Source organism: Zonotrichia leucophrys, chromosome 3 (genome assembly GCF_028769735.1).
Source record: "Zonotrichia leucophrys gambelii isolate GWCS_2022_RI chromosome 3, RI_Zleu_2.0, whole genome shotgun sequence".
In the NCBI taxonomy this organism is placed as follows: Eukaryota; Metazoa; Chordata; class Aves; order Passeriformes; family Passerellidae; genus Zonotrichia; species Zonotrichia leucophrys.
In genome coordinates, this window is record NC_088172.1 from 56,006,604 (window position 1) to 56,020,610 (window position 14,007).

At 42.3% G+C, this 14,007-nt stretch overlaps 1 protein-coding gene across 8 annotated transcripts in view; it reads left to right on the forward strand.

Annotated features, from left to right (window-relative positions):
- The window catches only part of NHSL1 (NHS like 1), a 181,019-nt gene that overhangs the window by 73,843 nt on the left and 93,169 nt on the right, over positions 1 to 14,007 (forward strand). For 2 of the 8 annotated variants that reach the window (XM_064708320.1, XM_064708323.1), the window contains exon 1: positions 607 to 1,381. The exons of the other annotated variants lie outside the window; for them this stretch is intronic. In XM_064708320.1, the coding sequence (XP_064564390.1) occupies positions 1,177 to 1,381 (205 nt within the window). In that variant the 5' untranslated portion in view covers positions 607 to 1,176. Of the gene's footprint in view, positions 1 to 606; positions 1,382 to 14,007 lie in introns of those variants that run through there. 8 annotated transcript variants of the gene reach the window in all.

Below are 14,007 nucleotides of genomic sequence, written 5' to 3' on the forward strand. Positions count from 1 at the left end.
AAAACCCTTGGGTATTGGGGTGCCTTGGTACAACCAACTCCTGTCTGCTTTAAAAATGCCCCCTTTGCCCCTCCATCTTGCAGGCTTATTCCCTTCTGGGAGCAGCATTGCTATTGGCATGCAGGGCAAGCACTGCAGCTTTCAGTAGTGCCTGACTTTTTAAAACTTTCACACTGTGGAGTGCTTTTCCTAGCTGCTAGTTTAAAGAGAAGGCAGCTGGGAGCAAAACCTGTTTTATGAGCTGTAGTGACCCCAGTGAGAGCCCGATCACTAAATATCTGCTCAGATTTTGTTAATGTCTATGCACTTTTATTTAGTTTGCTTTCAAATGTACCACGTGTTACGGGGGCACTAATGTTTTCAGCACACTGGTCAGGATGCTTTTGGTGTGGAAAAGCTCCAGGATTTTATTTCCCCCCTCCCCAAGTCCGCAGAGGTGCGCAAGTGCTTTCCTATTTCTGCACGCAGAGTTCAGAAGTTTGTGCTGCCGCTGAGCTGGCTGAGGAAAGGAGGAGTTTTGCTTTTAGGAGAGCGAGCCTATCATATTTCACTCTAATCCTAAGCGATAGCCACGCAGTCGGTTTTATTGTTAGAAGAGCCTTCCTGGAGCTCCGGCACCAGGCTTTTCTGTGAGAGAGCAGGGCAGCCGGAATGAGGCGGCAGAAGTGCAGCCGCTTTATTGTCCCTCGTGAGCAGAGCCATGCCAAGGCGTGATCCCTGCCTGCTCTTCCTCCTCCTGGGCTGCTTCTGATGAGCCAGAAGAGGGCACGGAATTGCCTGCACGCTCCTGGGCAGCGATGCCAGGGAGAAGAGTGGAGCTGCAGTTTTTGCTGTTGAGTGGAGAATGGGGAAAACACTTGCCTCGGTGCTGTGCTCTGCTCAGCCCTTGCATGCTCTACTGAGCTGCTGCTGCAAGGTGCCACTTTCTGCTGCTTTTCTCCCCTTTGTTTTCTTTGGCAGCTCCCTAAGGGCTGTATCAAAACAGCTTCGGGGGAGCTGCGCTGGCACAGCCACCTACCTCCATACTGGTGCTGCTCTAAAGGCAGCGAGGAAAAACCTGGACTGAAGTCGGAGTGAGTTTGTTCAGCCTCCCGCTAAAACCGCTGAGAAAGGGGGACAGGAACAATTTCAGAGACGTCTCTTTGGAACCGACGCCAGTGGCTGGCGTGAAAGAAAATGAAAAAGGAGTGTGTTTCGAGATCTTTCAAACTCAAACAAAACCCAGGCTCCCTCTCGCGTGCTGTCAGCTGGATAAATTTCTCGTCCTTGTCAAGGCAGACAAAGAGATTGTTTCGCAGCGATGGGGAGCTCTCCTCCATGTGCGTGCAGCAGGTAGACGAGGACGACGAGACCTGGACGTACCGGAGCCAGCCGAGGAAAGGTGACTTGCTTTCTCTTTAACCCTTGAGGTGGCTGCCAAGTGCCAGCCCCGCTCCATGCGGCTCTGTCCCGCTGCTCGCGTCCCGCCGGGGCCAGGAGCCGCAGGTGGGGACGAGGAGGAGGAGGGCAGCACAAAAGCTGAGGTGCAGCACTGCCTTGCCAAGTTTATTGGGGGGTTAAATCTGTAAGAGCTTATAGTAATTAAGAGGAAAAGGCTTTAATTTCCCATCTGGGCACTGATTGTGTGGGATATAGGTAAGTCTTGTTTATGCTTCTTGTAGCCTGTAGTCATTGGTGCCAGAGTCTTTGGGCAGGTGCAGCTAGAATCTCTCTTCAAAATGTGGAACCGAAAGCTGTTTAAGACTCCACTTCTAAACGACTGGGTGGCTTTTCTTGGATGATTGCCTCATGGTCCTGCTGGGAAAAATTTTAAGTGTATTTTGTTTTATGAGGGCAGACTGAGAAGAGGTCCCAGATGCAAAATAAAAGAGATGATGAGAAAGTGATGGGAATTGCTCCACAGAGAGAAGGGGGCATCTAGAATACGAGATAAGCAGCTCTGACTGAAGTGTTCAGACCTGGAGTATATTTTATATGAGACTTCTAAAAAGTACTTTTATTTTTTTTGTGCTTGTTTTTGAATGAAGTTTGTCAGGTCACTAAGTAAACAATTACCTCATATTTGCCATAAATCAAAAGAAATTTCAGAAGTTTGCTCATTGGTGAGCAGGACCTGTATTTGGCTGGCAGGCAGTGGAGCATGTGTGCACGCAAGGTTGAAAATACTCAGTAAAGTGAGTGATTTGGTTGTAATTTCTCTAGTGCTGCCAGAGCAGTAGTTTGTTAATAGAAAGTGTAAGGTTGACTCTGTTGTGCTGTAAGGTCACTTTTGTAAAAGCAAGCAGGCTCTCGAAGGGCATTTGATCTTCAAAGGGCCTTTTATTTCTTTTCATTTCTTGGAGCAGTTAATAGCTGTTTGACCAGAATTTCACTTCCGTGTCAGAACAGATTGTGGCTTTAGTAAATGGTTTGTATGCAGGAACACTAACACAGGATGTATATGCTTGTGCTTTGCTCCCTGCATGCTAGGACACAACTTTAATCTGTGCTTTGAAGATTGTTTTTTAACCTACTTCGCTACTGAAAAACTTCTTAAAAGGGTTTACAACCAGTAATTTTTACTTTTGACTATTGGTATATTGATATGGTCCAGCGGTGCCAGATTAGCTTTTAACGCCTGTGGGATGGGATCTTGCACAGATCAGAAGAACCATTGAGCCTTGCTGCTGGCTTCTATGCAACTTCCATAAAGTTTCTTGTGCTGCCTTCCTTAGCCTGTGCTCATGCTGCAGGGCAGAGATGGGAAAGGAAGCTTTACTGATGGATTAATGGTGTATTAATTTTTCTGAGTGATTTACATAAAGAACCCATTGTACCGGCTGGAGGGGGAGGGAGAATTCCTCCTGTAATTGGGCAGCAAGCTATGAAAGCCTCCCTGCCTGCCTGTAGAGGAGACGACAATATGTCACTTTGGAAGGGAAGGTGTGGGGAGGTATAGATTATGCAGGGCTTATTTCCTCTTTGCAGGGAACAGTTTGACCCAACTTGTGAGATCTGCCTGGATCATAAATCTAACTGTGCATTTCTGTCTGACCAGGATCCTCTGCCAGGGCTGAAGGGAGTGTGGGGTTATGTATTTGGGCAGGAGAAACTTGTCACAGCTGCAAGTCTTTTACCCTGGGCTGCGAGTCAGGCTTGCATGGTGTCGTTAGAGTTTGAGAATCCATACCTGGCAGTGTGCTCGTCTTAGGTTTGGGTTCAAAGGCAAAGCTGTCTGTGATAAATGGCCACTTGTGTTCTTGAATTAATTTGTTCCACTGCTGTGTTGCATTACTGCTTGCCAGCCTTTGTAAAACTGAGGGCTCAAAACCATATTGTCTTTGGTGCTCAAATTAACTACATCACTATATTAACACAAACTAGAAAGAAAGGAGAGGCACAGACATAGCAAGTGTTATATAGAAAACCAGACTATTTTAAGCTAGATGAAATTTTAATAGTTTTTCAGCTATCAGAATAGCTTTCCCTCCAGTTCTTGCTCAGGTAAACTGGTAAAAAAAGTAAGTCTGACAAATCACAGCCTCTCCATCTCCTAACTGTACGTGTAAAGACAGGAGTGTTAATAACAGAATCTGGAAATGAAGAATTGTTGTTCTTTCTGAGCTGTTTCTCTTCCTGTCCTTTTAAACCTCTTCTTTTGCCGCTCCATTGCTCCTCCAGGCTCGGGTTGCATTCCCACGAGGCTGCTGGGTGACAGGCACAAGGCAGCATGTGTTGCGTGGTGTTTCACCAGCAAAGTGGCTAATCTGCCTTGGCTGCAAACCGGAGCTTGCACACAGTAGCGAGCGCAGAGATTGGCTGGATTCCTCAGTTTGAAGTGAGCACCAAGCACAAAAGTAAACGGGAACTGCAAACCTGGGGCACTCCCGGTGTCCTGCGGGGCTGATCCCTGCGCACCTGAAAGTCAGGGACTGCTGCTTCTCTCTTCTTTTTAAAACGTACACAGCAGTGCAGAGTGTTTTGAAGCTGGTAGCACCAATCAGACTTCGCATTTGTTAAAGCTCTTAATAGAAGAGGTGGGAAATGTTGACAGTAAAATAAAGGTTTGGTTTTTGAAGCATTTCTTGCTCAGCCCTCTTCCTCCTCAGCTGGAGGCCCTTTGAAATGAGGGCAGACTGTAACTCCCATGTTTCTTCTTTAATCAGAGTTTTTAGTTCACGGTTTTACTTTCCGGGGGAGCACGTATTTTCAGAGTGAAGCTCAGAGCATTTTTTTCCTTTATTGGGAAAAGGCTGAGAGGAGTATTCTTTGAAATGAAAGTGCTTGGGTATGTTGCAAAGGATTTCTGATGGGTGAAAGAATGAGACCGTGGTTCATGTGTGCCTTTGTTGTTTATCACAAGTACGACATAGCAGGTAACTCTGAATAGAGGTAACACATGAGTTAGTTCATGGCACAGGTTTCACTGTATTTACTTTAGCTTTTTTGGAAAGGAAATGAGTCACATGGCAACATCAAGACAACTAAGCTTTTCTGGCCAGGTGCTGGAGAAGCACAACTAGCAATCCGGTCTGGCCACAGGTGACAATGCATCAGAAGAAGCTCTTAAACAAAGAGGTTTTCAGATCTCTCCCCAACTCCTGTCCCTGTTTATTGCTCTGATGTTTTACCCACTCCCTCCATTTCACTTGGTTGCTTTCCAATCATTCTGCATCACAAAAGTTGAAAGTCTTGCCTGCTTTTTACTGCAGGTTATATTACCTGGAAAACTTATTTAAAGTCATTAGAGAAACCTTGTTTCTCAGGTAACTGCTGTATTTTAATGACTGATTAAACCCAGTTCAGAAGGTAGCAGCCACTGGTTTTCTGCTGTTTGCTGGCCAACTCTCAGTCTTTAACACAAAACGTGTGAAATGCCCAGTTTTTCCTTGCAAAACCAGTCTAAATGAGAATTTGTTTTAATGGCAAAAGAGGTTTAAATTCACAAATCTTTGTGGGTTGAGCCTTTTGTGTCCTTGCAATGTGTGTAATAGAAGCAATCCTAACATCCTGATGACAGCTCTGGCCAAAGCTGTCAGTTAAGTTCCTAATGGCTTATCATGGTCTGAGAACATCACACTTACCAAGGGGTCAGATTTCCATAAACTGAACAATTATGGAATTGTCACAGTAGGAGTTTGTAGCATAATGCTGCCTCATTATGTCAGTAAAAATGATGCCCTTTAGTTATGCCTGTATACCTGTGGTTGGTTAAATTTGCATCATATAAGTTTAATACTATCAGATGAGTTTTTCCTTGTGTTCCAGAGGCAGACTTGAGACTCAAGACCTTTTTGCTTTTTGGAGCTTGTATTTTCAGTGTCTCTTGTAGAAACTCAGGAGAGAGATAGGCAAGATCATACTTGCCTATCTGCAGTGCCAGAGTATCACCCTAGTCTTCAGTCCAAATAATTTTTAAATTCTAGGTTTCTAAGTCATGAATATCGTTTACAAGGGGGTTTCAAGAACAGACAAGTAATCACATTTTTTTAGTAATGAGATGCAAGAGTACCAATAACTATTAGGTTTCTATAAGCAAGATTACAAAATCCAGGCTTCTTGTTGCTATTCCAATGTAAAATCATTTTATTGGCTTTTTTCCTGTATGTTATTGCACAAGATCTTGTGTTCAAAGTAGGAAAAAGTCATGCCAGTTACTACATAGATAAAGGCCCAGAAACCCAAAGGGAGCTGTTAGCATTTGTAGAATCCGTAACATGTGATGGATTGTAGTGTTGGGGCATGTGTGTCTGTGAAAAGGATTCTTGAAGCTTTGGGCAAGTCCATAAATAATTATTTATGGAAACCTCAAAAAGCATTTGTGTAAGAGCCTGGAGTAAGTCCAAAACAAATATTATATGCTAAACCTTTTTGTGAAAGACTTATTTTTTGGTTTGAATTGTGGGTTTTGTTTGTTTTGGTTTTGTATGTTTTTGGGGAGGATATTTTTGTTTTTTTAAAAAATAAATTAATGTTTATTTAGTAAGTATAAGGATACATATGCAAATATGAATGTTTGAAAGGAAAAAATAATGAGAGATTTGATATAAAAGCCCATTTTCTGTCTTCTACTACCTTTTACATGTTGTAGGTTCGGTGTGCAAAGATAAAATTGGATATAGTTCTATGCATTTGTAACAATTGGTCAAGTTTATATCAAATTTTTGTGGTTGAACTGTTGGATGTGCTTTTATGGAAGCACAGCTGGGAGCAGAGGTACTACTTCAATTACTGATGTATGTACTATTCGTCTTAGCATATTTTATCGTGGCACAGCAGAGGGTTCTGTAAAACTTTCATGATATACAGTGGCAAACAAAAGTTTTCATGCTGAGGACAGTCACAAGTCCTGTATTTAACTATAACTTGAAGTACCAACTTTTGTGTGCTTGTACATAGAGACAAATTTAGTCACAACTTTGCTGTGTTGCTGTGTCTTCTGACAAATACTGCCACAGATGGGAATCTGAAAATGGGGTTTGCTAAGCAAAAAATTGTAACCTACAGAAAGAAGTTTAAATAAGAAATGCTGGTATCACAGAATATCTGCACTGATATCACAGAACCATTTGTTTAAACCCACATCTCTATTTCTGCTTTATCAAAAAGACTATGGATCCAGACATGGTTATTTATTCTATAAAATCCTTGCCGAATTCCAATTCTTTGCTATTTTGAAAGTGTAAATATCTTTTATTTTAAAAACAATAGATTTTTTTATTTGATCAAAAGTGTTCTAAGTGAAAATAGAAATTAAAAAAAATTCTATAATTGTACAAAACTTGCTGCAGTCCTTCCTTTTTTCCCGGCTGCTATCCCAGGATGTCTTTGCCTCTCCAGGAAGCAGTGACAGGAGAACCGCAGTCTGTGCTAAAGGACATTTCCCAGTAGATTTTTTTTTATGAAGAGTTGTGGCTTGTTTCACTGCCTACTCCAAGAGCCATAACTAATGTGAGCTAACTGTGTTGAAGAGTCTTAATCTCTCAGGGGATTGTGGAATGCTTTTTGTTAGGATGGAGGGGCTGAAGGGAAGAACAGGCTTGTGGGCTGTTGCTGAATCCGTGTGTTAGAGCTGCTGTGCCACAAGTGTGCTTTTCTTAGGCAGAGGGGAAGTTCACCCCTGGTGTTTGATTTGAGAGCTCCAGGGGCAGATCCCAGTTCCTCTGGGCAGCTCTGTGCTGCTGTCAGGTGAGACCCTGCCTGTGCTTGCCTTCACTTGGACACCCTGAATTCCAGGTGTAGCTCCAGCCAGAGTTCTCTTGGCTGGTTGCACTGTAGAAGACTACAGTGGTGGGAAACACAAACAAATGGAGCAGCACCTGGCTTAACCCCGTGTTTCCAAAGTTACAGGGGCACTGCATCCCAATTTGTCCTGCAGTTTCTGTGCTGTTTGGATTAGCAGGCTCACTGGTGCAGCCCTCCTTGGCTTGCTTCTTTGTGGCCATGATGAAACACATGAAGTGCTGTGGTTTTCCTTCTGACAATGTATTGCTTTGAGATGATATATAAACTTCTCTGTGCTTTTATACGCTTTATACGCTTTTTCTTGTTCCCAGGGTACCCTCTAATGTCGAGCTTATCCTTAGGCTGAAAACTTGGGGCAAATGTTTCCTCCTCACTAGGGGTCAAAACTGATTCCTGCTGACTTTCGTATTTTACTCTTAAGTAGCTATATTTTATAAAGCAGACTGGATGCTTTCCAGTGATTGGACGCACTGTTTGAGCTGAAACAATGTGCTGTATGTGCTTTCCCATGCACTGCTCATCAAGTAATAGAGTACATGAAATATTCTATTTGTATGCAGTTGTTAGCCAACTGTTTTGGAACTGTCCTCTAAAACTGAGGGGACCTTTGTTTCCAGCATGGTTATAGCTCACCATTCTGGCAGAACACTGCAAATGTAACAACTTCTTGTTTTCCCTCCAATCTGTTACAAATGAAAAGAAAGTGAAGGTGAAGGTTAAGAATGTGAAAGTTTATGAATTCTGAAAGAGCATATTTAGCTTCTCGTATAATATTTGGAAAAATTAAATAGGGTGGATTTGACAGTTTGTGATTTAAACTGTGAAATACATTTTCTTCTTGTATTTTAGCTGCAGAACTTAAAATAAAGAAATTAAACTCTAGACCTTATTTTTGGGGGTTGGTTTAGGTGTTTGTTTGTTTTTGCTTATATTTGTGTATTAATATAATTTATCTACCAGCCTCTCCCATTTGTAAGTGGAAACCTCTGTGTTGTTGTTTTGTTTTTTTTTCCTGGAGAATTGAAGTGTAAATGCTGTAGCAATTTGAATCTGTGGCTTATTGTTCCACAGCCTGAGCTGAAGTGGGTAAAATGTAAGGCTTAGGTGCTTTTGATACCTAAGCAAGGTATACTTTCAGCATGTGAGCGTGTATGTTGGACACTTAAGAGAATGGCCCATTTTCCATGCCAGGAAAAGGTAATTAATATGTACACCCTCTGCTCCTTCTAGAGCTTCCCTTACATATGGCATGGCAGCTTCTGCCTGGTACTTTATCTCCCTGAAGCAGATGGGTTCCCTGGACATTGAGTAGTGGTGAACTAGTGTTTGAAAGGCAATTATGGGCTGTGAATTAGGTGCTTTGCAACTGGTGCATCACTTACTTACCCGTTCACTGCGAAATAGGAGATCTGAGAAGCACCGTAGAAGGTTTTCATATAAAGCTGCTCAGAAGTTGTCAGATCAAACACCTAAGAGTGACAGGGCTGCATTTTGCTTGAGAGTAGCACGTGGGGATGTTAAATAGAAGTTATTCCTGGTCACACTTTCTCCAGGGTAACACAGGTCCATAGTAACAGTGCACCAGTGTATATTGTGGATATTGTAGGGGATGGGGGAGGTTTCTGCCCACACTTCTTCTCACTTTTTTCTTGAACTGGGTGTCATGTCCACAAATCACGGCCCAAGAAGCTGTGTTTACCAGTTAGCAGGTCAGATTTGATAGGAGCAGTTCTTGGAGCGAGGGACAGCTTCACCTCCTGCCTGCTTTGGAGGGACACCTGCCCTCTCTCCACAGGCACACTGTGCCTTGTTTCATGCAGCACATCCCCATCAGTCACGTCCCATCAGACCTGCTCCTGTACCTGCTGCCTCTCTTTCCTTCTGCTTGTTTGCATGTCTGAATTTGGGTTTTTTTCTTCCCCGTAGCTTTGTTTTGCATATGCAGGTGCTTTCTCCCTAATGCAGTGGGGGTGCTCACTGTTTATGTATTAGGCTTAATACTCTGAATCACATTGTTGCAGGCACTTTGCTAATGACTACATTAATTAAAGAGGGACCTTTGGAAGAAACAGGCTCTTAATTTTGATTCTGTTATTCATGTCTAATTTTAATGTCTGAAGTAGGGACAGAAACTAATGAATAGTGGAGGCTGTTGCCTTTTAGAAACTGAAATGTGTTTGAACTTACTTGTAATTTCCATTGAGTCTTTTGTATCTTTTTCTCCTTTGTAATCCGGACTGCCAAAGAGGTGGTGAGTAAGGGTGACTGATTACAGCCCACTGTACACTTACATGGAAACTCTCATCCAGGAGTTACTAACTCAATTTTATTAACCTTGAATCATGCATGTAATGCCATATATGGTAAATATGGCATTTTCATTTCAGAATGAAATGAGCTATTGTGACATGCAATGCCAGAATCAGGTATTAAATTCTGTGTTTGTCTTGTAGCCAGCTTAACCTGGTTTTGCAAAGGGAGGAGATGCCCTGCACTCAGCACCACAACTGCTTTCCCACTGGGATGCCAGCTGGCTCCGATAGCTGTCAATAGCAAGGGCACTGCAGCTCTTTCATGGTCTCTGTCAGATTGTGATTCAGCTGGGGCTGTGAGAAAGGCAGCAAATGTATTAAATTAATCAGGTCAAAGAAGGAATAAAGCATTTTGTTCTGACTGCTCTGTGCTGACACCTCTCAGTGAAGAAGCAGTTGTGTTTCTGCCCCGGGGACAATGGCAGAAAACACCTTGGGGCTGTCTCAGCTTTGAAGCTCGGAATGAACCAGAACAGGTGGGAGTGTAGAAATAGTTCCCATTGCACTACTCAAGTGAGGCTGTAACAACTTACAAATGGCTCTGTCACCCTGCCCTAGCACGGTTACTGATAACAATACTGGCCCAATTTGCTGCCCAAGGACAGCTCATGACAAAGTGCCAATTTTTGTAATTTTTGTCAAGGACTTCAGTGTATTTTGGCCCATAGCTTTAAATCAGAAGAGAACTGTATAAAGTGCTGCTGGTTTTACCTCACTTTTTCAGAGAACTATTTTTTGGTAGGTAGGCATTGAGGTGATGAGAATGAAGACAGCTCCTCAGGCAGTATATGGATGGTGTGTCTGCACACTCGTACACATTAGGGCAGAAGAGAAACTGATTTTTCTCTTTGCTGCTTTGTGTTGGTCTGGCATTTGTTTCAGCCTTGAAGAGTTTGGTTGTTTTTTTTTTTTTTAAAGACTATTTCTCTGTTTGGTTACAACATGCAGCAATTGTGTGTATTTCAGGAAACAACCTGTTCTTTTTACCTCATCCTTGCAGGATGGTTGCAGCTGTCTTTATGTGCCAGGGTGATAGCGGGGGAATTCACTGTTCCTCATGCTGCCTGTGCTTTTGGTATTCCTGATTACCCAAAGGTGGCCTCAGAGCATTCCCCAGTGCCTTGTTGTTACCAGCGTTAGCGAAACACTGATGACATCAATCCGAGGGAACAAGCCCTTGCCAACCTGTGGCAATTTTCTGGAGCAATGCACAGATGGCTGGGTAAATCAAAGTGCCCGTGAGGGACATTTTTGTTTTGTTTTAATAGTAAACATTATCAATAAAGCCCTGTTGCATCCATTAATCAAAGCTAATTTGGCACACAACCCCTGCAAAACAATGAATCTTTTTTTTATTGAGAAGCAGGTCTTTTAGCAGAAGATTGAAATTGCTGGATTGCCTGTTGTTTTCCCAGGCTTTTCCTTCAGAATTTCTGCTCTGGCCTCTCTTTAAATTTAGGACCGACAGCCACTGTTTCCATATAATTAGTGTGTTCTTCTGGTCATGTGTTAAGGCTCTGTACACTCTGGTCCTACCCGCAAAACCAGGAATGCCCTCTTTGTTCAAATTCTGTGGCAAAGAAATTCCTGAATGAATTTGGAGAAGTTGGTTACAGATTCCTTTCTTGACCTACAGCAGCTCTTTAAAAGATTTTGCCCTTTCTGTGCCCTTTGTCTGAAGAGTAAGGCAAACAAAAGATAAGGCGAACTAATTCATGACTTCATTGTGTTTGTTTTCTTCCTCACTTAAGGCAGAAGCCAGCCCATTCCTAAAACCATTTATTTTATTAATTTTAAGGCCATGCACTTAGTGTCTGCACCTGCAAGCACTGCTGGGTTTATTACAGAAGAACTTTTTGTTTGCAATCATCCGAAACCACAACAGGATTTAACAAATGCTGTCTGCAGTATCTGATGGAAAACTCCACCAGTATAGCTGTAGCTAGGGTAGAAATAAAAATTAAGGTTTTTCATTGAAAATCGTATTTTGATGAAAAAAACCCCACATAATATAGATAAAGGATTTTACTTTGGCTCTTGAGTTTACATAGGATTAACGTGGAACTGTGTCTCTCCTTCAAGTAGAAAGTCACTGCTTTAGATTTAATTCTCCAGGAAAACAATTTTGTCAGAGGTTTTATTGGAACAAAGTTGTTGTAATTATGGGCATACATTTTTTCCCCCAAATGTTTATATTTGTTCTGTTGATTCCTCCTTAAAGGTCTGAAAAACTCAATTTTTTCTTCTACGTTTGACAGTTTGGAAAATTCTGTTCTCATGCCAGTCTTGAAGGGTGGGACAAGGCCCTGCAGCTGCAGATCTGGAGTGCAAGAGTAGCTCTATGGTAGTTGTTTCACTGATAATTTTAGAAAGATCCATTCATCACAAGTCACCTGCCTGCCTGACTTTTTCCAGGACAGGATACATCTTTTTAGCTCCTGCTATGGTGAATATTTAGCAATTTGTCTTACTTTGAGTTACTGCTTTAAAGGACATACTTTCTGCCTGATCATTTCAGTAATACCTGATTGTTTCATACTGTTTGCTGTGACTTTCCCCAAATTATTTTCTTAATCTTAAATAATTTTTGAAATATTTCTTTCCTTCCTCACTGTATGAGGAAACTCCACCCTTAGTCCTCAAGCAGAATAGGTAATATAATATGTGCTATCAACTGCGAGAGATAATAGCAACAATAGCAAAATATTTTTCTCTTGCTTCAGAGTTGTAAGAATATTTGGTTTTACTTATCAAAATAATGTTTAGTATCTTTTTTTCCAGTGCTTGGCTTCCGAGTTAGTGCTGACTTTTTAAAGATAGGCTGGGGCTGACCTAACCTCTCTTTATCTCCCGTCTCTTATCACCAGTGGAAGCACAGGGCCTGGTGGGTTCTGGGTCTGGCTCTCCTTAGTGCTTGAGCTGCCTGCACACTAGATAGTGTGGCTTGTGTCAACCCTCAAATTGAAAATTTTGTTTTTACTCCAGCTGTTTTCTTTGGATAGCTTTCCAGAGTGTTTTTTTTTTGTTTGGTTTGTTGTTTTTTGAGTTTTTTTGTTTTGTTCTGTTGCTTTTGGTTTTGTTATGTGCAGATTGAAAGGCAAACATGTAAGAAGAATTCAGGCTTTAGAAAAATGATAGTTGGCACCCATCCAGGGTATCAGAAATGGACGTCTCCCAAGGATTGCTTTGGCTCTAAAAGGGAACAGCCTTATTTAGATGTCCCAACAGCTCTGCTAGTCAGCTGGCAGTCAAACTGGGATGCACCTTGATGTGCAGCAACACGTGAAGCAGGACAGAAAGAGCCTAAACCTGCATCAATTTTTTCAGTGAGTTGGGCAGATCTGAGCTGGATTTCCTTTATGCTTATTTTAATGGTGCAATCTTTAGTATCCAAAAAGTGGTGAAAGCATGTGCGTATTTTTCTTGATTTCCCTCCCATCCTGTTGCATTTTCAGATTAGGGCAGCTAAGCGAAATGGCACTAACAATGTTATGTTTCAACAAAGGAAAAATGACATTGCAGCTTTTCTTCTAGTTGTGCTCAGAGGGCTGATAGATGTTTCAGAGAGTTGAGGGTAAGGGAGAGGATGAAAGATGTGGTTTGGTGTTTCATGTGGTTAAAACATTTCTATTTTAAAAATCATGACCATTCCCTATTAAACATGGATATATAGGCACAGTTATCCATGTCAGTTGTGGTCTCCTCTATGGAGCCAGTCTATTTAGCATCCATTTGGGGGAGCAGTGCCCCCCGAGAGGTGGCAGTGGCAGATGGCATTATGGCAGCTGGGAGAGGCACTTCTCCTGTCCCAGGATGGATGTGGTGGGATATGTTCTTTCACATTTGTAGCTGTCTCTTGGTATCCAGCACAACATGTAATGCTTTGCAGAGTCAGCATATTTTGTAATACGGTTGTTGGGAGATATTTCCATGTTATTTCCATAGAGTTCACTCAGGTATGATGGGGAAATTTGGTTGCCTAGAGTCACAGACTGCAAAATGAGATGTAGGGTGTAGGAGAACTGGTTCCCTGATGGGAATTTGATTTCATACTGCAAATGGCCAGGCAAGGGAAGACCTGGAGCAAGGAGCTGCCACCTTCCTAGAGGGCAAGGTCCACTACCTTTGAGGTAGTCAAGGTGATATCAGGCCTCCTTGGTTTTGCTGCTGGAAAGCTGCATGTGTCCTTGGATTCCTCACAGAGTCTTGACACACTAAAAAAAAAATAAAATAGATGCTAAACTGCTTTAGGCCTGTCTGGGGGTTGATACTTCTGCCCTCTTCCAAAATATGTGAATTTTTATTTCACTTATTTCTTGTTTTAAGCAAACAAAAAATTGTTTTTCCCAATGGATATCTGAAAAGTGACATCACTGTTAAAGGAGGATCCCTTTCACACTTCTTTGCTCTACTCCTGGTGAGGGTGGGAGGGGAAGCTGGTGAACAGGGCACAGTATATCCTCCAAGGAAG